The 24358-nt window shown below is 43.9% G+C and overlaps 1 protein-coding gene across 3 annotated transcripts; it reads right to left on the reverse strand.

The window, feature by feature from the left end:
• Positions 1 to 1476: 1476 nt before the first annotated feature.
• IHO1 (interactor of HORMAD1 1) lies at positions 1477 to 23674 on the reverse strand. 3 transcript variants are annotated; one of them, XM_068202029.1, is made up of 7 exons: positions 23344 to 23674; positions 16110 to 16269; positions 14576 to 14733; positions 12711 to 12759; positions 11975 to 12062; positions 4594 to 4697; positions 1477 to 3821 (listed from the first exon to the last, which is right to left on the reverse strand). In XM_068202029.1, exons 1-7 carry the CDS (start codon positions 23397 to 23399, stop codon positions 2499 to 2501), a joined length of 1938 nt encoding a protein of 645 aa, XP_068058130.1. In that variant the 5' UTR covers positions 23400 to 23674; the 3' UTR covers positions 1477 to 2498. The 3 variants fall into 3 exon arrangements, with proteins under 3 accessions (XP_068058130.1, XP_068058131.1, XP_068058132.1); XM_068202030.1 differs by lacking the exon at positions 23344 to 23674 and adding an exon at positions 22841 to 22927; XM_068202031.1 differs by lacking the exons at positions 16110 to 16269; positions 23344 to 23674 and adding an exon at positions 15927 to 15950.
• Between the last annotated feature and the right edge of the window lie 684 nt (positions 23675 to 24358).

Below are 24358 nucleotides of genomic sequence, written 5' to 3' on the forward strand. Positions count from 1 at the left end.
GTCAGAGGTTTCCTCCTCTGCCAAGTGACTCACTGGCAGATGAAAAGCTGAGCCCCCTGCTCTGTGCTGCTGCAGCAGCCACGTGCCTGCTGCCTGCACAGCTGGGGATTCTGGGTGGAGGATGCAACCAGTTTTCTCAACGCCTGTGCCCATGGCCACCTGGGTGTCACAGGCTTTTGATCACTGTTCTCCTCCTCCTGGATTCTCCCCCAAAAAAGCTCCAAAACTCCAGTTCCACAGTTTCAGAGAAAATGGCCTCAATTAAATGCCCTCAGACAGACTGGAACCCAAAGGAACCACGGCCCACGCACCGCTTTTTTTTCTGATCATTGTGTGTGTTTTATGGTTGTGCCCTCCACAGTTCTTCTTGGCTGTGCTGCAGGAGGAAACACCCTGGCACCTTCCCTGGTTGAAGGGTGAGACAAGACCTCTACAAACACCGGTACTGGCAGCTCCATGGACGCAAAGGCCAGGAGAAACCACGCATACCTGGGGCATGGCTGATCCTGCAAGGAGTCAGTGACAGTGAGCTGGGAGTACAGGTTGGGTGGCAGGACCAGCTCCACAGGGTGCAAGAAGATTATTTTGGAAAACTGCTACCATGCAGCATGCACACTTCCATTTTTGTCCAGCAAGGCTGGGAGAGGAGCTGCCATTGTCACAGCCATACTGGGACAAATGCTCTTGTTGGCAGCTAAAACCCTGGAGGAGACCCTGAGTGGGAATAAGCAGGGGGACTGTGGGGGCCAGGGTGGCACTCTGGGCCTTCATGCCATTCACCAGTGAGGTTGTCTTGTGCAAAGAGAGGCATTGCTGGCTGCTCTTGCTGTTACACCTCCATCTCCAGGGATTTTGTTCTGCACCGTGTTCCAGTCAGTGTGTGTGTGTGGCAAGGAGCTGCAGGGTCCCCAGGGCAGCCCTGCGTTGCACCCCACAGCACTGATACTCCATCTCGGCATGCCAAAGAGCCAGTCCCTGCTCTGCCTCTGCACAGGGGCTTACAGCAGACACCTCCAGAGGTCCCTCCAAGCTCAGCCATGTGCTGCCGAGCTCCCTGCATCCACACCAGGGGCTGCACAGAGACCTGCACCAGTCCTTGCCAATCCCAAAGTGCACGGAGTGGCAAGCCCACCAAACAGGTTTTGCCCAGCGAAGGCCGTGCTGGGGCTGCTGGGGAGGCGGGTACACAAGGGCAAGGTGAAACAAACGGCCACTCCTGCTGGCAGCCACCACCAATCCCCTTTGCTAACAGGGGGGTCCCAAGGCTCTGTTAATTAACATCACTGGACCAATTTTAAGCTGGAATGGTGAAGGTTTCCATCTTTAAACATCAGAGAGGAGCTAAAAAAAAAAAAGAAATCCCCCCAATTCCACGATCGAGGGGAGTTAAACAGCTAAAGAGCAGCTACCTGTTCTCCTGCTGGGATGGGACTCTGCCTCTCCCCAAAAAAACCAAAAAACATAGAGACACTGGGCTCTGGTGAAGATGAGTTTATTAAAGCCAGAAGAAAGGGATCAGAGTCATTTCCCTTGGGATGGCAAAGCTGGATAATTTGACTTTGTGGCAATCTGGTTTTGTCGACACGAAAATGTTTCTTTTGCTGGTAACATTTCAGATCAAAAATCAAACGTGACACCAATGCTCGAAGCAGTGGGAGCTGCCCACAGTCACAGCTGAGTACCCTGAAGAGAGTTGCTCTTGTGGGAATTGGGACTGTCCAGACATCTCATGTGCTGGATCTGCCTGTCGTATCTTTGGTTTCTGAGAACTACTGCCCTTGAAAAGGGTATGTTGGAGAATTCCTTAATCAGCCAAGAGATACAAAAGACAAATAAATTAGAAAAAAAATAACTTCTGGAATCTCTGAAACTGAGGAATTTCAGCCTGTAAGGAGAAGAGATACAATACTGGACAAACCTGAGACGCTGGGATTTGGTTTTCCTCAGTTAAACCTCTCCCTGCCCAAAGTTCACAAACAACTCGTGAGACAAATCTGAACCTGATCAAAATCAACCAGAACGATACTACTCTACTAAAAACCTGAACTTTTACATAATGAACCAACGGAGATACTACGAGTGAGAAGTGAGAGTGAAGCCTCGGGCCACAGAGATAGCACTGTATCAATCTAGCTGAGGAGTTCCCAGTAGATCTCAGTGCCAAATCTGACTGAGCTGACAGTATGCTCTGCCAGCCCTCTCTTCCCTGGGAATGTCAGGTACTTCGCTGCTGTGTAAATGCTATGGTAACTCAAGCCCATGGCATCTCTGCTGGGAGCGGGGAAGTAAAGCAATACAGATCCCTTCAGCTTTCCAAGCCAGGGGAGAGCCCTGCTTAGACCCCATGTAGTCCCTTACAATATCTCCAACTGGGCAATAGCACTTTCAAGCATCCAGGCCTGAGTCTTGCCTCTGACTATGCAGGTAACACACGTAGAATAAACTGCAACTGAAGTGGTCATCCTGCACTAAGGGCTCTGAGCATGAAACAAACCCCTTCAATCAGAAGAATCACAATCTAACAGTAAAGAGCAACAGGCTGTTTTCTGCTGAGCCAGGGGATTGACAGGATGTGGTTTCTTGGAGCTTGAGGGGCTTTGGAGGCTGAAGTAGCTCATTTGCTTTACACCTGTTGTGCTACACAGGGAAAGTACATCCTCCTCGGGAGAGGAATCCAAGAGATACCTTTTTACACTGGAAACATTCATTGTTTTTTTAATTTCAAGACTTCTCTTTCTTCTGCTTGCAAGTTGTTGCAGGCTTTTATCAGAGTGTGGCACTGGTGGGAAATTCTTTGTAAGCCCCAGCTGAGCACTGCTGAGGATCTGCTGATGGGGAGCTGCAAAGACCGTGTCAGAGTTTTCTGAATTGGGATCAACCAAGTAGCTGCGAAGGGAATTTTTTCTGGAGCTTTCCAAGTCAATAATCCCATTTGCCTTCCTCTGCTTCAGCCCACTGTCAGCACATCCAGAGTGTTCGCCTTTCCCCTTAGCAGAGTATGTTGTCTTTCTCCTTGTTGCTTTTTTCCAGGACATCCTTCCTGGACTCAGTTTTGTTTTGTTCCCTACAGCTGCCTTCTCCACGTCATGGTCTGTGGACCAGTTGCTGTGTCTTTGCCCAGGTGTAGCTTTCTGTGCAGAATGGTGGCAAACTTGAGGCTGCTGCTGCTGTGATGGTGTCAGGGGTTTAAACCCTCGAGTGCCTCTCCTGAATGCCTTCCTCAGTGGGGTTGGTAGAGGCACTTCTAGTGGTACAGGACAGTGTTTCTTCTGACTGCTCCCCAAAAAGTGTCTGCCAGCCCAGCACATGCAAGGATGGGCAGCACAGCTCTGTGTCTCCGAGCTGCATTTCACCTCCTGCAAAAAGGTGTTTGCTCTGCCACAGGCTGCTGTAGCAATGGGGCTGGCTTTGTCTCCTGAGGCTGAGTTTAGGTCACCCTTAGATGTGCCATCTCCAGTGACCTGGTTCCTTCCAGGGGAGTCTCTGTGTTGCTGCCCCACTGTCACACAGGGGAAATGAGACCAGCCTGAACAGCTGCAAACTCCCCTGCCTGGGCAGCATGACCTGTGCAGGTGCTCCTCAGTCAGGACACAGTGTTGGCAGAGCCCAGGGGAGGTCTGGAAAGACTTATCTGTCGTGTGAGGGGGCAGGCTGGCACTAGACAAAAGCGTGTGCTGTTCAGCTGAGGTATTACATGGCTTCAGGAAGCCAAGTTCTTCACACGCTTTCAGGAACTGGTCATTCAGCTGGGCTGGCAGTGATTCCAGACCCTCCTTCAGCAGCTGCATACTGGATTTCATATCCAAAATCTCCACATCTTTCTGGGGAAGCAGAAAGCAGAGCAGAAGCAGTAAAAAACACACAAAAAGGCACAATAGTAAGGAAGTTTTAGGTACCATGTGTCAGTTTGGTATTGACCCAAAGATTAGCAATTTGTATCTTCTTGTGTAACAGATATCCTCAAACTGTCCCACAAAGGTGAGAGGTTTGGGACTGGAGCATCCCCTAACCCACTGCGTGCCCCCTCTCCTCGGAGCACTGCCTTCTCACATACTAGTGTGACACATCCTTGCCAAAAGCAATTCCTGCAGCAGGGCCTTTGGAGAAAACAGCCCTGATCAGGAGATCTTTGAGTTCATTCCTGTGTCACTCACATCTGCTTGTTTACTTTTCACGTCTTTTTTCCTCTCCCCGTGACACACCTGGCTGAAGGGACAAGGTGCTGTGCTTCTGCAAGGTGCTCTCCCCTCACAGGCATGCACTGCACCGTGTCTCCAGCAAAGGCATGTGTCAGGTGAGGAAGCAGTGAGTGCTCCATCACAGCCTGCCACAACAAGGCACTGTTGGCTTCTTCTCTTACTGACCAGGGCTTCATCAGAGCTTACAACACTGTTAGCCAGCGCTTGGGTGAGCCTCTGTCAGCATCTGGCCTAGAATTAACTTTTTAATATGTCTTCCCCCTTTCATTATAACAGGAGCAGTCTGCTTTATAATCCACAATTCGAAGGCAATTTAATATTCAGTCGGTATTTTGAAGAAGCAGGAGAAAGTCAGAATGAGGATTCAGAATAAAAGATTAATTTCTTCACTTACGGCTGCAAGTCTTCTCTCCATCTCCAGCAGTGCCTGCTCCATTTGGCTTTTTTCTGTCAAAGCTTTCAGCACCAAGCTACAGTGACTTTGAAGAGCATCTTCCACTAAATGGGGAAATCAATAAAAACCACATTTGGTCTTTCATTTGTAAATGTGAATAAAGTACTATCAGTACTATTGCTACTTCCTGCATGGCTTGGCATGAATCACCACATGATTCTCCTGCTGTGATCTGCTCAAACCCCAAGCAATGAACAATGGGGTGGATTTTTAATGCAAGGCACTTGAAATTTATAAGATGCTGCACAAAGGCCAAACCTCATTTACTGCCCTCTGTTAATGTGGCAGCTGGAGAAGAGAGGCTGTGCAAAGCTGCAGAATTTGGTAGGCTGAATGCAGGGAAGGCTGAGGCTTGGTTGTCTGCCAGGTGCACAACAGGCATGGCCAAGGCAGGAGGACCCCAGTATAGCTGATCCACCCCTGTATAAACAACACTCTCATGCAACCAGGTGATGGTAAATGGAGCTTGAACAGGATGGAGGTGTAAGAGGTTAATGGCTAAGTGCAACCAGAAAAACTGTGTCAAAAATGCACAGGAGGCTGAAAACTGAAGGAAAACTGCTGGAAGGAATAGAGGGAAATTATGAAGGAGTGTGCAAAGAATTGGAATTTCCCTTTGCTGGTCATGGGAAGAGATGGGGTCAGAAACCACCTGAACAGGGCAGCTGTGCCAAGCACTTAGTAGTGGGGGCCCCAACAGAGTCCTGTGGAGGCACAGGCTCCCTGGGAGGGTTTTAAATTGGAGCAAGTTGCTCTTGGCTTCAGTCAGTCTTGTTGAAAAACTGATAAAACCCCAGGGATTTGTGTTATATTATTGGATAAGAATATAACTCCCCCATACAGCTTCAATTACTCTTATAGGAACCACTGCTGTGCCTAATACACTACAGGATGGGAACAGAGTTTGCATTGTGTGTGGAGACTAAAAATCTTTAGCAGTCTTGTGGAAGTCTACTTTAAAATTGTAAATTAGGACAGAGAGAAAGAGCTGAGAAAGAGCAGAGAGAAAGAGCTAAACATGTCTGGTCTTTCCTGTGAAGGGTGCAGTAAGGTGTGTACAGATGGTGTGGAATGTTGGCTGGTCGACATAAAACAGGATCCAAAGCACTCTTGCTAAGGTAAAGCACTGCCAAACCAATGGGCCAGGATAACTGAAACCCTGGAGTGCTGGAGCCAGGATAATTGAAACCCTGGAGTGCTGGAGCACTGCATACCTGAGAAAAATCAGAATAAAGCCTACATTTCAACAAGCTGCTACAAGAGCTCTGCAATTAATTAATCTTTTGCTACAGATCCAAGGTGTTTGATTGACTTTGGTGTCAGAGGAGCTGAGAGCCCATCTGAAGCTGTTCCTGCTTGCCAGCGTTTATCTCAGCTCCGTGCTCAGCACCTCTTGCCCCACAGTGCTGTGCTCAAAGGCTGCAGAGCTGCAGGGCACTGGGGATCCCTTCTCCTCCTGCTCAGCTCTTTTCATTAAGCTTCCAGGGACTTAATTATCTCATTGAGCTGTGCCCTTCTGTCAAACTGTAGATGGAATTGGTTAAAGAGCTAAAAACTATTAGGCAACGACAGGCAGAAAGTGATTGTACAGGCTTTGCTTGTGTGAAAAAACAAGGATGTTTTAAAATTTTGGGAAGGAAAAAAGGAAAAAATGTGAGCAATTATGGGCTTAGTAATTTGTTCTCATATGGTGCAAGGTTTTAAAACAGACTTTGAGGAGAAAAGTACTCAAAGATATGAAGGGAAATGGAATTAGAACAAGATTTTATAAAAGTTGGATTGTGATTTAACTCACTAAGACAAGGCAGGTGACTTCTTTGTCAAAGACAACACAGTGACCTTTCTGTAGATTCAAACAAAGATTTTCACTGGAAGTTGTCATGTAATATAAAAAAGAAAAATTGAGAAAAAATAAGGGAAAACTTAAAAAATAAGCCTCAACTAAAGGGAAAACATCAGCTCTTGAGCTGAGTGGCATAAGGGGACAAGGCAGCTCTGACAGGTACTCATGAAGGCCTTCTCATGAGCCAAACTGGCTTAAAACTTGCTATAGTCACCTGGGTGCAAAAGCCGAAGGACAGTCACTTAATTAGCGAGTGACACAAGGATGCAAATGCCAGCACCAGAGGCTACAGGTGAGATGGGGCAGTGGGGTGTGTGGCAGTGCACCAGCTCTAGCTGACAGAACTGCTGTGCACCCCAGGATGTCTGGAAGCCCACACACCTTCCCAGCTATCTATGTGCAAGGAAAGAAAAAGACTGAACTAGACATGGGCAGAGAAAAGCTACAAGTTAATTAAGTGCTTACATGGTAATCTCCTCTTATGAAAGGAGATTGAAAGTGTTTGTCTCATTCAGCCACGCAAGGCAGAGGCACGGGGTGGCACAGGGCTGGAGGTGCTGCTCAGGGATGAACACAGGGAATGGCACCTCCTGGCACCGGGACTCCCCTGTGCCCTGCTGGGTTTTTAACTTTGCCTCCTCCAAAGGAGCCTGCTTGGGCACAGTGCACACAGCTGTCATTTGGGAAACGGAACCCCGCAGTTGCCTTATCCATGCATCGTCCTCACACTCTTTGAATTAAAACCACCTCCCAGACTTGAGCTCGAGGGGAATTTCTCCATTATTTCAGGATGCACATCACCACATGGCTTTGCCTTGTTCTCTGTAGGAGCTTGGCTGATTTCTGAGGATTATCTGCGCATATTTCAAACAATATAGTGTTGCAGACAATTTGGTTGTTGTTTTTAATCTTTTAGTTTTTTGCTCTGACAGATTTAGACTCTTTTAGAAACCTGGAAATCTATAATTTGTAGAATGGGTTTGTAATGGGGGAGTGAATGTTTGAGTGGGCCTGTAAGACATTTCATCTCCCTGGTTAGAAACAAAGGCTACCTGCAATCTGAGAGCAGGTTTTTGGGGAGACTGCCAACCTACAAAGAGAAGGAAAACAGCAGTGACTAAAGGAAGAAACTCCTTTCACATGTCACTTTATCACCTTTCATGTCTACATAGTGAAAATACAGGAAAGGCCGCATCTGCAAGTTTACCTTCCCTTGCTGCTCTTCCCCATATATTTAATTTTAGCTCAGAATTATTTTTAAAACTTTCTGGTTTCCCTAATCTATCTATTCTTCTTCAATATAGTATCCTCAGTCTAAAAATAGTCCTGCATCCACTGGGCTTGTGATCTGCACATACATTTGACTCAGCACAGCATGCTGCCGGCAAGCAACCAGCAGCCAGCCTTTTGAAAGTGTTTCATTTATACGTGTAGGAGTATTCTGCAGAAAAAACCCTCGGTACAGAGGAAGGGCACTCTCCTTCCCTCCCTGCTTCCATACCCAGAGAAGTGTTCAGACTTGTCAAACACTAATAAACAAGGTAAAAATAAGTGTTAATGAAGGCTTACCAAAAAAATAGGCCTTGAGACAGCCAAATTAGATCAGATCAAGGACCCTGTTAAGTCTCTTTCCTTTGAATATGATCAAGAAGGGCTGCTTCAGAGGTTTTCTTCAAATAAACCCTGCAGCAGATAGTTATTGAATAACTTGATCACAGACAGGAAATATTTACTCAGTTAATGAGTGACTTATGCACAGACTTGTGCCTCTCTTGAGGTAATTTAAACAGAGCAGTTTTTTACAATCTGAAACATTGCTGTGTTTTGATTTGCTGTACCTGTCTTCAGATGCTACTGTTTACAATAATAACATTTGGAATATGAAATCTGGCATGAGATAAAAGGCTGAAGGACCTCGGGGTTGGGCTGCCACCCCGTGCTGCAGAGAGTTCCCTGCAAATCAGCCTGTACCCGGGTGCAGCTGCACTCCCAGCAGCTGAAAACTCACAGCCTGAGCAGTCAAGAGAGGGAGCACCAGCCTCCCAGCCTGGGAATATTAAACAGCAACTGCTTCTGACGTCTCTCTATCATCATCTATGCAGCTCATCCTGAGACTGGCACTAACAGCACAGACACTTTAAATAACACTTTGGAAGGAGGTTGGTTTCCCCAGGGCCAGAATCAGTAGGGGAAATTGGAGGTCCTATAAACCTGGTGAGACACGGGCAGGGAAGACAGCTCTGGAGTTCAGCAGAGTGCTGCATGTTCTCCCTGGGCAGCCATGGAGCTGTGCCAGAGGGTGAGACAGCTGGGCTGACATGGCTGCATCCTGCTCAGATACACTCCAAGCAGTCAGTTTGTGCTGCTTAGCCTGAGTCCTGTTCCACAAGATATCAGATAGCACCTGCACTGGGGGACTGTGGGATGAGCTGCCCCTGATCTCACCCTGTGCTACAGCACACACTGCTCCAAACCCTGAATTGTGACAATGAGGGGTTCCAGTATCTACTGGAACATCCACACTTCCTCTCACCATCCATACTGAGGTGTTTGGGAGTCTGGTTAAGTGACTCAACTGGTTAAGTGTTAAGTCCCTCAACAGCTCTGTCAGTCACTGCATGGCTAGTTAGCAGCTACATGGAAAAAAACCAATTTTTTAAATCAGTTTCAAACTTTTTGACTTTTCAATCCATACAGGACATAAGAGAGTCTGAATTGGTTGTCCCAGTCTGGACCACACTGTTCAAGGTGAACAAGTTCAAATCTCACCATTTTAAACACAGCCATGTCCCCTGGAAACTTTGCCAGTAGCTGCTGGGCCTGGGGAGTCTGGCAGCAAGTCATGTTTGAATACTGCTCACCAGGCCCTGCAACTTGTCAGAGAACTGCATTGCCTGATACCTCTGTAAGTGACATATTGCACATTACCTTGTCACCTTGATGGCAGTGTGTCAGAGGATTGCCTGTGGCATGCAGGCTGGGAGGATGCTGCTCGTGTGCACTGCAGACAAGGTGTTGTGGAGGATTCAGCTGTTCTGAGCTGTCACAGCTGGAACTACCAGATACCAGAACAGCAAAGCAGCACAGAGAGGGCTGAGTGGTGAAAATTGACATTTGTATAAAAAAATAGAAGGCTTTGATAGAAGTGTGGCTATGAAAATTAAAATGTGAAAAAAATGAAAAGAAACAAGCTACAGGAGTGGAAACCAGAAGGAAAGAGAAAATAATGAGTAGGTAAGTCAACCAGAGAAACTGTATGTATATAAGGTGGAAGAACTAAGGCCATAGGGTCTGTCTGCCTCTTTACTTCCCTGTGCACTCCACACTGAGATGTGAGCAAGGCACAGAGCACCTGAGCCTCTGTGGAAGATGCTCAGCCAAACCTTGTATCATCTCCAGTGCCAGACACAGATCTATCCACTGTGTGCAAGCACATATGGAAAAACACTCAAAAGAGAACATTTTAAAAAATCTTCCTGCACAGACCATGCCAGACCAACAGCACTCGGAAATGCTTTGGAAATACATTTTGAAAAATATTTTCTGTTTTGCTCTTGTCTGGTGGCTATGCAGACTATGCCAAATGTGCGTGCTACCCACTGCTAAAAATGCAACCTGTGATACTCCTTATAAGCTTTAAATGAAAACAGACTTGATTTCAAGTTCCACCTTCCTTTGCTTTTCAGAGCTGTTGGAATGTTCTGGTGCACTAGTTCATCTTCTGCATTCCTCTCCTACCTGTGAAATCCTTCACTGCCACTGATTTAATGTATCTCTGCCATGTCATTCACATCCCAAGGTACTGTATCATCACTCACTGGCATTCAGAAATTTATTAGCTCTGAATTTAGCTCTTTCACCTGAGTTTTGGAATTTTATACCAATTTGTCAAGGGAACTGCCTCTTTTCAAGGCAGTAGCGTAGGTATCTATTTTAGTGTGAACTTAATTATCCATCACTGTGATGTCAGTCAAATGACAGTGTTTATCTGCAATTAACCCGTGACAGATGAACCTCCCAGAAATATAAAAAGAACAACATTGTGCAGCGTGTGATGATTTTCATTATATATTCAACATTCTGCAGCATGATGCATTACAGGAAGTGCCAATTTTTCTTTTCAATTGCTTTGAAAATCTAGCAGCATGCACCTCTGGGAGGTTTCTCATTTAATTCAAGGCACATTCATTGAAAATGGATATGGAGAGGAAAGAGGACAACTGAGTAAATGGTATGGAATGAAGAGGGGGAGCTGTGAACAATAGATTTGATTTTCAGTGCCATGACAACAATTTCTGTTCACGAGGTATGCGAAATTAGGCAAAGTCCTGCTGCAGAGTGGACGAGTTGAGGCATTGAAGTAATTAGGAGATGGGAAAATGTGTAAGAGGAAATTTGCTGTGCTGGCCAAAGCAGACAGATTTTTGTTTACATTAGGGTCCCACCAAGAGCACTTGCCAAGTACAGCAAGGGAATGTTCTTAGTACAATGAGATTGGTATTTCAAATGTACAGCCTTTCATGGCCTCCAGCATAATGAATCAGACAACACTCTTTCGGCTTGAGAGGCCTCTGTTGATTTAAAAGCTATCTGTCAGAGATGTGCTTTATGAAAGCCACATTTTGCCACACAGTGAATACCATTGTGCTTTTGTGAAGGTCTGCTGCCTTCATCTCACAAGATACAACTCACTTCACATTTCTTGTGTATATTGAAAATGGCCTCTTGTTCTTGCACAGAGCAGAGCAAGCTCTGAGGAGTCCTGACAGAGTGTTGATAAAGCATCACACCAGCATTAAAAATTAATGTACTCTCAAAGGCTCAGATCTAAGCTAAACTAGGAACAATTTATTGAAGCATTTTCCCTCAGTAAAGATTTCTGTGATTAGCCACTTGAGAGACAGAGTTGTTCAAAAGTATTTTATATTATTAGCTTTTCTGGAGGTCACCCTTTTATCATGGCAATAATGTGCTTCACTATGTGCTTCTCATTTAAGAAATGAGCAGTCCTAGTTTTGTTTACATCCAAAACTTAATCACTTCAAGCACAGAGGGGTAATGGAAGACTTCAAACTAACATGAAAACCTGAGAAAGCCCTAAAAACTGAAACTGGCTACTCAGAATATAAATATCTAAGCTATTTTTACTGTGTATTCCATTAGTGCTCCAGATAGTCTAAAAATTATTGTACTCCAGACAAAACACAAAACCAGAGGTGTGTTTATCAATTTGAGCACAGTGTCTAACCATGCAACACCTAAGTACAAGAGAATGGAGAAAAGGAAAAAATGAGAGATTAGGAATGGAAAAACTGACAAGTCCATACCATGGATAAGACTTATTTTTTCTCCTCCCTTAGGGAGAACAGCTGTGAGCAGAATGACTTGCCCAGTTCACCCCAGCCTCCAGACAGCACGCTGACATTTGGCAGTTTGACTGTGCCCTCTGCTGTTAACAGGAACACAGGAAGAACTTACATGTCTTGAGAAGGGTTTCTAGGCAAACCAAACTGGATTTGAGTTTGGAATCAAATATTTCTTCAAACTTCTCAAAGCATACTGGCAGCTGTGAAAACAAAGGTAAATGGGAAAATTAGAACATTGCCTTTTCTTTGTTTGCAAAATCACATCCCCAGATGCCACAGAACAATGACTGCAACTCATGAAATGGAACAGACTGAAAATGGTTGTTTATCTGTCACTTGAAACAATTTGTCCAGCTGTTGGTTGCAACCCCAAAGAAGACCTGGGATGGCTCAAAAGGCTCATGAAATCTGAACAGATTCCAAAAAAGAGAAACTGTTCTGTAAAATAGGATTAATAATAGCTAATAAAATTAATTACAGAAGTGTTGGAGGAGAGACCTTCACCTTCAGACCGCAATGACTAATCCTGAGAGTAGACTGCTTTCTTCAGGCAGAAAGAAAAGAGAACTGATATTTGCAGGCTGTCACTACAGCTTGTTTTGCTCCAGAGACCCACCCAGAAGTTCCACCACTGCCTCTGAGGCAAGTCCCTAAAGACCTTGACCCTAAGGCCACAAAGGCAATGGTATATGCAAAAAAACTTACAGTTGTTGGTTTAAAGTATTTGAGTGCTTAAGACACACAATGTAATTCTTTAGATATCAGCATAGCAAAGGAAAGTGAGCACTGAACAGTCTGTAGTATTTCTAACTCTTATCATTTTACATTATGAATTTGAAGTAACTTACCTCTTGAAGCCTGTCTTTGATGCTGAAAATAAAGGAGCTTAGGACTTCACTAAAATGGAAAAAAAAAACCAACAAGTATGAACCAGAAATGTAAATTACTGAAGTGTACAAAAATTGAAAAGATCACAGTAAAAATGAGACAGGAAACACTGCAAGGCACAGTGTAGTATGAAATGTTAGCACAGAAACATGATTCCTTCAGGGGCATAACCCTTTGAAGTCACCTCAATTGTTTAAGGAAAACATGGACTCTGCAAATGCAAAGTAAGGAAAAAATACCTATACACACATGCTCATATACGTCATATACATGACATTATGGGGGTTTTACTCTCATATTTTTGGCCTCTCTCTCAAATTTTTAGTTGGCATTTGCCCAACTGTCCATTAGCTGCTGGGGTGTGATCACCATGTTATCTGCTCTGGAAGGACCCAGCCTGTGCGGTGACGTGCCAGTTGCTGCGATACACAGTATTGTGCTTGGACTAAAATAACTGCGGGAAAAACATGGGAAAAGCTTCAGCATCAACAAAGGCCAGGCCAGGAAGAACAAATACTGCAAATCCTTTTCTCCTGAGATTATGCCTGTGGTTTCTGTTATCTGTCCTTTTAAGTTGAGCCAGCGTATCAGGAACCAGGCTATATTCACGATTAAACTGCCACACCAAAATGCACGGATGGTTGCTAAGCAAAGTGATAACCTTTTCCTCTCTGAAGATTTGGGTCATTTTAAGTCAATCATTTGAGTGATCTAAATTACAACAGCCAAAAATATGCAGAGGCCAGGTAGAATCTAGTTATGAGAATTAGGCAGTGCTTTTGAAATGTCTCTAGCCTTATGGAAAGGAAGATACTAATTTTCTTAGTCAAACTTGAGGGGGATACAAATTGATAAATGATACACTTATCTTTGAAAAGATAATATAGTTATTTCTAAAAACAGGCTTCTAATCTGGGAGCAAGTCTGGAGTGTAGGAAGAAGCATAATCCATTTAAAGAAAAAATAAAGAATAATTATGAGTGATGCCTAAACATTTATAACTACTTTCTCATTTCATTACAAAATCTTCCTCTAATAGGCAATAGAGAATAAAATTTTGTCTTATCAGAAATTCAGCGCCCATTGAAAAGGCAAGAGAGATACATAGCCAGATTTGATCAAAGGCTTTTAATAAAAACACTTTGGATGTTACATTACAAAATGTACAGTGCTAAGAATTATTTATAGGTGCACTGGGGAGTTTGCCATATTTCATTTTTGAGCTTCAGATTGCTGGCTTGTTCCTTGAAATCCTTCAGGACCTACAGGTACCTGTAATTCTTGGCATCTGACAAAGAGCAGATGCAAATTATATTAGCAAATAACACTTGTCTGTTACCAAAAAAACAATACATAAAAATCTTGTATGGAAATAAAATTCTAGAGATATGTGCAGGTTTATAAAGATGCAATCTGCACACAAGTGTGTTTGGCAATCCCCTTATTTGGCCCAAATGCGAAGGCCATCCTCAGAGTCCCTTTTATCACTCCCCACATAACCTATAAAGGCTTGAGAAATAAGGATTTTCACAGAGAATCAATACAGAAAAAAGAAACAATGCTGATTAGATAAAGACAATGATAAATTCAGGTTAGAGTTTTGCTGTTCAGTGGGGCTTATGACTGAATGTATTACATAAGTTGCAAATAAACACTATTCTCTTACCTTTCAACTCTTTCCAATTAGAAATTATTTAAAACCTGAAAATACTTTTCTTGGAGAAATATGCAGCTATGCCATGTATGATTTGTAAGAGGGGAAGAAGGAGCTGCAGAGAGTGATAACCACCAGAAGAGAAAGAATTTCCAATGGATGTCTACATACCGGTCATATTTGTCCTTTATTTTGTTCTTATTCACTTCAAAATTTTCCAAGACATTTTTCACTCTTCCGGCACCAAAATTAAGAGAACCTTTTTCTCTTGTTTCTTCATCAAATAACTGTGGTTTTGTCTGGTATTTGGTAAAAATACTGGGCTCGCTCTGTAACACAAACAAAAGAAAACCGTTGAAGTACAAAAATAATCAGAACATTAATTAGAAAACTCAATTTGTTTATCCAGTGCAGACAGACTTCGCAGTGATTGGACATGACAGATTACACTGGATGAGGAGATTAAGAATTTTGTGAGATTATGCCCCATTTAGTGTGCCTAGTTAGATCAACTCCCTGTGGAACTGAGACCCAGCCCAAATTCCTCCAGACACAGGCTTTTCTCTCATCTTGAGGATATTCAGTTTGCTACAATTTTAAGGTGTGCAGGGTTTTTTTCCCTTCTATGTTCAAGACAGAGACTTCAAATGAATTTCAGCATTCCTGGAATTGTGGAAAAGTTCAAGTTGTCAGTAGAATCTCCCTGTACAGGAATCTAAAAAAAAATCTTATTGAATTGCCTAGTGGATGACATAATTTTGCTGCCAACTAGCAATATTGACAGACTGTAGATGAGTTTCTCACTTGCTTCAATACACATTTTAGAACAAGAAATTTAATACTAATGAGAAAGCTTTGTTCTACAAAATTTCCAGACACTGTGTGGAACCAAAATGGACCAAATGTGACCAAAATGGAAATGCCTTTTCCTTAAAACATAAGAAAATGCAAATTCCATTAATGTTTTTTAATTGTGAAAAGTGAATTTCCTGTTTTGTGTCTGATGAAAATTTCTCCTAGGCAAAATGCATAGGACAGCAGATAGCATCTGGAACTGAAGGACAGCCTGGGGCCTCCAAAGCTGGCACCACTGCTCTTCCCTAATCTTTGCTCCAGGTGTGTTTATTCAGATCTGGTTCTCTCTGTTAGCTGTACAGGAACTATTTTAGTAGAGGCTCGTAACATCAGAAACCATGAGCTGTAGGAGGAACATTGTGAGCATCGAAACTCTTCACCCCTATCCAAAATCATCCAAGCATCTACCTTAACAACAGAGCAGCAAGGTCATTGTCAGTGCAGGGAAGCTAACACTGAGTAGCTCTGTCAGCCTTGCAGAAAGCTAAGGAAGTGAAATACATTATTTTTGAAAGAAAAATACATGTAATATTCTAAGTTGGCTAGGTAGGTGGTCTAAAGACATTAGCTTGAGAATAATTTCATATTATTTTAGTAACTTAAAAAATGTGATTGAAGAAAATAATACCTATCTCAATAATAATTTTTAGCAATCTGTTATAAATACCACCTTCATCTCACCAGGCTGCTACTTTGTCTTGTCACAGTAAGGATCTATACATAGGAAGAAAACAACTTGATTTCAGCAGCTACTGACATTTGCAAATGTTACCACCTGATTTCAACATTTTCCATTAACTTGGAATGGTGGCTGTGTGCCTGCACAGGGCTGACTGAGAGTGAGACTCACATCCTGGGAGTTCTGCTGTCCCGGCTGTGTGCCCAGCTCCAGCGGTGCTGCTGCCGACTGCACATTCTCTGGGCAGAACTGGGAGCCAAAGAGCAGCTGAGAGTCACTCAGACTCGAGTAGTCACTGGCAGTGCCGCTCCTCATGGAAAACTTATTGGGCCTGAAATGGGGCAGAGAGGGATGGGAATGAGTCTGGAGCAATTAAAAAGCCAAACAAAATTCTCTACATGGTCTGCTGGAAGTGCTACTCTGGATAACAATTTTTTGTAACTCAGGTGTTGCTTCAATCAATTGGAAGGCAGTTCTAAGAGAATAAACCTTTCTGACTTATAGCTGACATTTCTTGGGCATTTATTCTCCAGATGCCTTAAGTCTGACACAGTAAAATAACAAATAAATAGAGGTAGCATATGGCTGGATGAACTGATATGAATTGTTGGAAGTATTTCAAACAAATTAACATGCTACACAAAAGTGCTCTTCTTTCCCTTGAGAGTTACTCAAATAAATCTTTCCTAGATACTCTTGATTTTCTGCTGTGTTGCTCTGATTCTACTCCTCTTCAGAAACACTCCTATATTCCTCTCCTGCTTTATGGACTAGGCTTGTGGCACAGGTCCAACTTCCCTCAGACAAGGGCTTCCCTGCACAGCTGCTTCTTATTGTGTTGGAGGCTGACTTCAATTTTTTTGTTAGCAAAAGTACATACAGAAGACTTATTTCATTTTTCACGAATAATTGTAGAAGAGTTTGGGTTAGAAGGGACCTTAAAGATCACCTAGTTCCAACCCTCTTGCCACGGGCAGGGACACCTTCCACTGTACCACATTATTTAAAGTGCCATCCGTTCTGGCCTTGAACATTTTCAGAGATGGGGCATCTACAGCTTCCCTGGGCAACCGGTGCCAGTGCCTCATCACCCTCACAGCAAGGAATTTTTTCATAACAATCAATCTAAATCTACCCTCTTTCAGTCTAAATGATCACTTTTCCATTGCTCCGCATCCACAAGGTCTGGCAGAGTGTTTAGGTTAGGACCAAACACAGAAAAAAGCTGTGCCAGGTTATATTCTCACATCTTGCTTTTTTTGAGCCACCAAGATGGAGAGATGTGTTGCTGCCTTTAGAGCCGGGAACTAAAGACCAAAAAAAGGAAAATAATTAATGAAACATTTACACAAGGTTTTTTCTTCTATGTCAAATGATACAAGTAAAAGAGAAGGAACAGGAGAATAACTCACATGCATAACAAAAGATGATCACCCCAACATTTATTAGCAATGACGTGTTTGGTTAATCCCCAGTTTTGCAAGGAGCCCAAACATCATAGACACAACAGGGAAAGGATTTAGCAGCAGCACTTGAACTACTCAGTCTCCATTATATAGTAGTGTCACTGACAATATCATATTAATGCTTTTGGCTTTGAGCTCACTGAGTACACTGAGCTGCAGGCAAAAATAGATGAGGCATGGGTTTCTGGATTCTCAAAAAGCCTGATAAGTCTGTCTGAATTCAAACCTTCTCCCTTAATCCCTCTCTGGACCCCAAATCTGCTAAGAAAAAAATCTGAATACAATTTTACTTGCACAGCTTCTTCATTCCATCTCAGCTAAGCTTTGTGAAAAAAAAAAAAAATTCTTAATCTACAGGCAGTATGTGGGGGAGATGTGAGCACATGAGCTGCCATGACCCCACACAGGCAGAGACCCTGCCTGCAATGTGAGTAGTACATCTCCTGCACCAGTTTTCTAATCCTCCTGTCTTCCAGCAAAAAAAAAAGCTCCCTCTTAGTTTGAGGAAGGGTTTTTATAATCTTTAGATGTTTTACGGTCTTGACAAACCCCCTTTGAAAATGTCCAATACAACTGGTGAATGTCACACCCCACGATATGCTCGTTTTCTGAGATGCTTTGTGTTATTTAATGCCTGAAGTACAAGATTCTTATAACAAAGATTTTATGATGAGCATTGAGCTGAGAGGACTTTATGAGCCAAGTGACTTCTTAGGCTTATTCTGCGCTATAACCAAAGGCAGCTGTTGGCTACTCTGGAGTCCAATTTTTCTGTCTTAAGTCCACTACCTCAGCAGTTGGTTTAGGAATGATGGCACTTTTGCAAATTAGAGGGGGAGGTGAAACAGATGCCTCTTTTGAATACACTTATTCCCCTGAGCAATGGATTTCTTTATCCCTTGCTTAACACTGCTGGCAATTAATTTACTAACAAGACCATCTGGGCAAGCCATCAGCCTGGCCATGCTTGGCCCAGGCCTGTCCCTGTCAGAGAGATCAGACAACGATGATCACATGTGGGATCAGATCCATGATCAGGCAACTCCAGCTCTTCTAACCACCTGACCATTCCCTTCAGAATGCCTGAGATGCAGGGTTGCATGTTCTATCCTAAATATAAACCCTTTCCCATAAAGAGCAAGGAAACATCCCAGGTATGCAATTCCACTTAGCAGTCCCTCTTAAGTGAGGAGTTTACCTCAGGAGAACTTCTGGCTTTCTGCTAACATGAGCCATGCTCCAAATCATCCGTGTTGGTGCGCATAACATTCCTTTGGTACTGGCATTAGCATATGCATCCAAAGCAAAACCAAGTTTAGATATGTAAAACAAGTTCTTGACAGCTCCAAAAAATGGTAAATCATCCTCTGCTGACTGATGGTCAAATGACTTCATTTTCCAACCTAACTTAAAGCAAGGTATTGCAATATTGACAGCTCCAACCCTTTCCCGTGATATGAGTGTGATCTAAAAAATCTGCAGCGTTCTGCATATCTAGGAGGTCAGCTAGATCTTCCCAATCTCTGTTTCCTTGTTGTCAGTGGAAATTCTCCCCTTTATAGGAGGAGTTAGAACTTTCAGGAGCTTCTTTCATTTTTCTAATTTTCTGATTTCCACTCCAAGTATTTTAGCACAATCACATGCAAACATTCACCTTTCATTCAAAGGTTCTGCCTTACCTCAAAACAAACAGGTTATGCGATATTTACCTTCTTCTTATATTTTCTACGTGTTCTAGGGACATTGACAAACTAAAGCTTCATAACTAAATTGCCATAGGCCTCATCAATCTTTCTTTAAGAACTGATATTTATATTCTGTTGTTTGGATCCGTCCTAATGTGCCAACACCAAGGTTTAAGAGTCATTTGAAAAAGCAAACTGAGACTTGTACAATATGCAACATAACATTTATCTGCAGTGCTGCTATAAGTGATTTTCTCTGGTTCTGTCATCCCCACTGAACCTGTGCCAACATCCTTCTTCTTCTCAAGCACTGTGGGTGAAGCTCACTTACACCTTTCTGACACATTTCTTCAAAGTGCAGTAAAGCCTCTTTCCCAAAGAAATCTTTCTCTCCTAGTAGCAGTGTCTTGAGTAGGATCAGTGCCATAAAGTCTCTCTTCTCCTGGTTTCCCTCCAAAAAATCTCACAGCCCTTTCTGGTCCTCCTCATTTAGGGACCAGGGCTGAATCACAACAAATCCGGTATAAATTCTGGGAGCTGCCATTCACCTGCTCTTTCTCCTGGCTTTAGCCTGTATCTATAGGAGCTGTCTCTAGCTCTGCTACACTGCTCTCATCCTCACTATCAGCTGCCTGCCAATGTGCCAATGTGCTCAGCAAATGAGCAAGGATCAGCCTTGGCTTTGGGTATAGGGGAGCTGGAAGAGTTAAAATAAAGGAGTTTTAGCTGCTACTGCAGCCTCCAGCCATTTGCCGTCTCTTCACTGGAAACAGTCACAGCAGAAAATTATTCTTCTGCTTCCTGTCCTCTAGAATGGCATGACCTGCTTGTGCTCCACATCCTAAAAGGAATTTCTACAAACACATTCTGGCACTGTCCCTAATGCATTAACCATGATGAAATCCCTCTCAGTTATTCAGCTCAAACACTGCCTCCAGTTTCCAGATTTCAGGTTCAAAATCCCTCTGGCCTTATTTTAATTTCTCAAGGTAATTTTTGCTTTCTGTGAGTTTGTTTATTATTCATTCAGCTGTGATTCAACGCTGCCCAGACTACCTTACCTTGGTATCCATGCTAGCTCTTTGTCCTGAGCTGGTTGCCAGTTACAACAGAGCGTTTTCCTTAAGAGGAGATTGGCATTTCTGCAGAGTAGCCCTGTTTGCTCCCACAAAATGCATCCCCAACCATATTAAAAGTTAGGCATCTGGAGACAGGGATTTTTTTGCCAACCTCCTCTCTAGTCTGAAGCCATATTTCAGCCTGCACTTAGAGCCCTGGTTTCTCATTCCTGTGAGGCTCTGGAATTTTACAGCTGCTCTCCTGGTGTTTGTCCTGGCTGTCTCCTTCATTTTCTGCTTATTCTTGAACCTTAATGTAACTTCAAAATATGTGACCTTGTGATTTGGGATGGAATTTTGTGGATAATGGATTAAATGAGGTTTTTAAACTTGGAAGTTATTCTCAACAGCAGAAATAAACCATAGAGAATAGTGGCCCAAGCAGGCCTTAACTTCAAGAAGCCATTTAGGATGCCTCTTTAATATTTTCATAATTTCTGGGCCTTACACACTCTCTGGCAGGTTTTCTCCTTCTGATGTCTTTGGAAGTCAGTATATGAGTAGCTTCTATGCATTTAGCAAGTTACTTCCTTACTCATGGTACAAGAAATTTCTCATAACTTCAATTTCAAATCTATATAATCAAGTCTAAATAACCTTTCTGCCTCAGGCAAGCATTTAACCCGTTGGGGTGTATAGTTTAATTTATTTTTAATGAGGTTTATTATTACTATTCCAGTGTCTTTTTTCTTTTAATTAACAGTAGTGGATTTTTTGGCTTCTGCTGCTCCTGCAGAGATACTGACTCCAGTTCCCTACTGCCACTCTCATGGTAGCACTACAAGAGTAAATAGCCTGAACAGGGATCTTGTGCTCAGTTCAGGGCCAAGGCAAGACGTGTCTCTTCCCCTGCGAGCCCCCTGGCCAAGGCAGGTATTGATGGTGTCTGAAAATGTGCTTTCAGCATCACACCCCTGTGATGTTTATCCAGTCAAAGGCTGATTCAAGCATCAGTGCTTTTGTGGCTGCTGTTCTCACACGCTCTGTGATCTCCCTCTGCCAGCCCTCCTGGCTGGGCAGGCAGTAGCACTGCTCGAATGTGGCACTTTCTCTAATGAAGGCTGGCATTTCAATCCATAAAGACGGTGTCCTTTGTCAGTACACTTCAACTGAGCCTAAGCTTTCCCAGTATAGCAGTCATGTGGCCCCCTTCCACCCTCTAAAATAACTGGCACCCTGATACTATTGTCCAACCTGATAATCTTCCCTCTGCTTCATTTCTAGTACCTCTGTTATGTCACTATTCATACATAAAACCAGGTGGAACAGGGGTTCTGGCTCCCCACACCCTATTTCTCAGGCTGTTAGGGTTGCAGAGAAGCACTTGTGTGTCTGACAGATAACAAATAAAACCCAGAGCACTTTTGGGCTTGTGCAGAGCTGTGTCTGTGAGGGCAATGCATCACTGGAGCTTGGCGTTTCCTGGGGACCTGGTGACAGCTGCTCTCAGAAGTAACACCCTGACTCAAACTTGCAAAGAACTCACAGAGTGAATCATACTCTGCCTAGATTATACGCTGATTTTATGTTTCATTTTTAAAGCTCCCTGAAAGGGTTTTCTGGGGATTAAACAGCATACCCTGCTGTGGTGGGAAAGGTTTCTAGTAATAGAAGTGAGCCAGGGAAAAGTAATCAACACTTCTCCCCCCTGTTTCAAATACACACACACATTCACATGTTCCTGTGGGAAACTTTTCTTTCCTTTAGAAAAAGTTAATTGTCCACAGAAAATTTTCTCCCCCTTCTTACCTCCTCTAAAAACCCAGCTGCATTTCCAGTAACATTTTATGCCCTATTTGACCCTTTTGAACTCACTTGTAAAAAATGTGGAAAATGCTGAGGAGTGGGTGTTAAAATCTTGCCTATATTTTCTTCCTTCATTAATAAATGAGTTAAAAGGGAAGATGTTGTAGGTGATAGACTACTTTGGAGGAGGAAGAAATTCAAGTGATCCCTTTCCAAATAGGCATCTGTACTTCTTCCACTCATTTCATTCCCTATGGCACAACTTCACAGAATTATTTATATATTTTAAAAATATATCTTATATATCTTGTATATAATATAAAAATTCAATTATTTATTTTATATATATTATGTCTTTTTAATATATTCTCTAAACTTCCCCTCCTCAGTCTCTGACCAGAAAGTCACAGGTTTTCAAACTTAGAAACAACTTACTGAAAACTAACAAACCTCCCAAAAAACAAACAAAATAAATCTGCAGTTACCAAGAAGACAATAGAGTTAAGCAATGCACAATTATAAAGACAAAACTGTGACAGATATAAATAATTTTTCCCCTGAATTGGCTCCTCTTAGCCCCCTGCATCTATGCAAAAATCAATTAATTAATATCTACATGACAAGCATTTCTATAATGGGCAAGAACATTACTATTATGTTTTCATTATCATCCATCATTTTGGTAACATCTGGCCAAAGAGAGAGTATGACTAAAACTGTGAATTTGACCAAGTTAGTTATGTAAGTGGGTTATTTAACTAACAGAGTGTCAGAGTACCAAATTCATCAATTAGCTTTTCTGGGTCAAAAAGGGGATGAGTCCCACTGCCTTTTTTAGCCATGTGATACAAAGGATGCTCTGAAGTACAAATTGCAGCTTGTCTTACATATTTGCCCTCCAGATGTTTATATCTGAATATTTGTTGTTTCACTGTAGATTGTAGATGTGCGGAGCTCTAGCTGCTCTTTGGCTTCTGCTGGGAAAAAAGCAAGCCATGTGTATAAATGCAGGATATGGAATAATTTTTGAGTTACATAATGTGCAATAATACTGCACATCACGATTCATTCTATCTGCCCTCTGCACAGGCAAGAGGAACACTTCACTTATCTAGCAGATGAGCACAGCTCACAGGGCTTCCCCAAATACACCCTGCATGGACAAGGGTACAGCTTCCAGCCAAAGCTGATTTTCAGATTCCCACCAATGGAGGATCTATGGCAGTCCTGTCAGGCTGGAGGCATAAACAGGATCCCAGGGGAGGCTAATGAATTCCGATTAGATTTCCCTAATTAGCCAGAGGTCAGTTCTGGACATGTTTCAACTCACCTGTCATCAGTGTTTGGTTTTACATCCCATCCCCTCTCCATCTCCCCCCACCATGCTCACCCGAGGGCTGTCGGTGTGCTCAGCATCTCCTTGATGTTCCAGACGTTGAAGTTCATGTTGTTCTCAGGGCTGACACCCTGGCAGGGAGCCCCCAAGCAGCACCATGGCCCCGGCCCTCACGGCCTCTCCCCACCAGCAGCGGCCATGGTGCCACAGTGCCTTGCAGGGAGGAGGGAGATTGAAGAAGATGACCAGCTCCACTCAGGGCAGCGTCACCTGTGTCCTGTGGCTGTGGGGGCAGCCCAGGGGGACGCGGCCGTGCAGGCCCAGGGCAGGCCTGGCCTGAGGCCCTCCACAGGCCTGGGGTGCAGCCAACCACTGGGCCTGCCCACCTGCGGGGCCTGAGGGCCTCGGTGCCCCGGGGCAGTCCCTGGGTCTCACCCCGGGGCTGGGGGTCCCTGGGTCAATCTAGGCCTGAGGGTCCTTGGGGTCACCCTAAACTCAGAGTTCCTGGATCACACCCTGAGGTTTGAGAGGCCTGGGGGTCCTACGGGGGTCTCTGGGCCTCATCCCAGGGCGGAGGGTCCCTGGATTTCACCTCAAGGCTGGAGGCCCCTGGGATCGGTTTGGGGCTGAGGGTCCTGGGATTTCACCTCAAGGCTGGAGGCCCCTGGGATCCGTTTGGGGCTGAGGGTCCCTGGATTTCACCTCAAGGCTGGAGGCCCCTGGGATCCGTTCGGGGATGAGGGTCCCTGGATTTCACCTCAAGGCTGGAGGCCCCTGGGATCTGTTTGGGGCTGAAGGTCCCTGGATTTCACCTCAAGGCTGGAGGCCCCTGGGATCCGTTTGGGGCTGAAGGTCCCTGGATTTCACCTCAAGGCTGGAGGCCCCTGGGATCGGTTTGGGGCTGAAAGTCCCTGGATTTCACCTCAAGGCTGGAGGCCCCTGGGATCCGTTTGGGGCTGAAGGTCCCTGGATTTCACCTCAAGGCTGGAGGCCCCTGGGATCCGTTTGGGGCTGAGGGTCCCTGGATTTCACCTCAAGGCTGGAGGCCCCTGGGATCCGTTTGGGGCTG

Source organism: Anomalospiza imberbis, chromosome 11 (genome assembly GCF_031753505.1).
Source record: "Anomalospiza imberbis isolate Cuckoo-Finch-1a 21T00152 chromosome 11, ASM3175350v1, whole genome shotgun sequence".
In the NCBI taxonomy this organism is placed as follows: Eukaryota; Metazoa; Chordata; class Aves; order Passeriformes; family Viduidae; genus Anomalospiza; species Anomalospiza imberbis.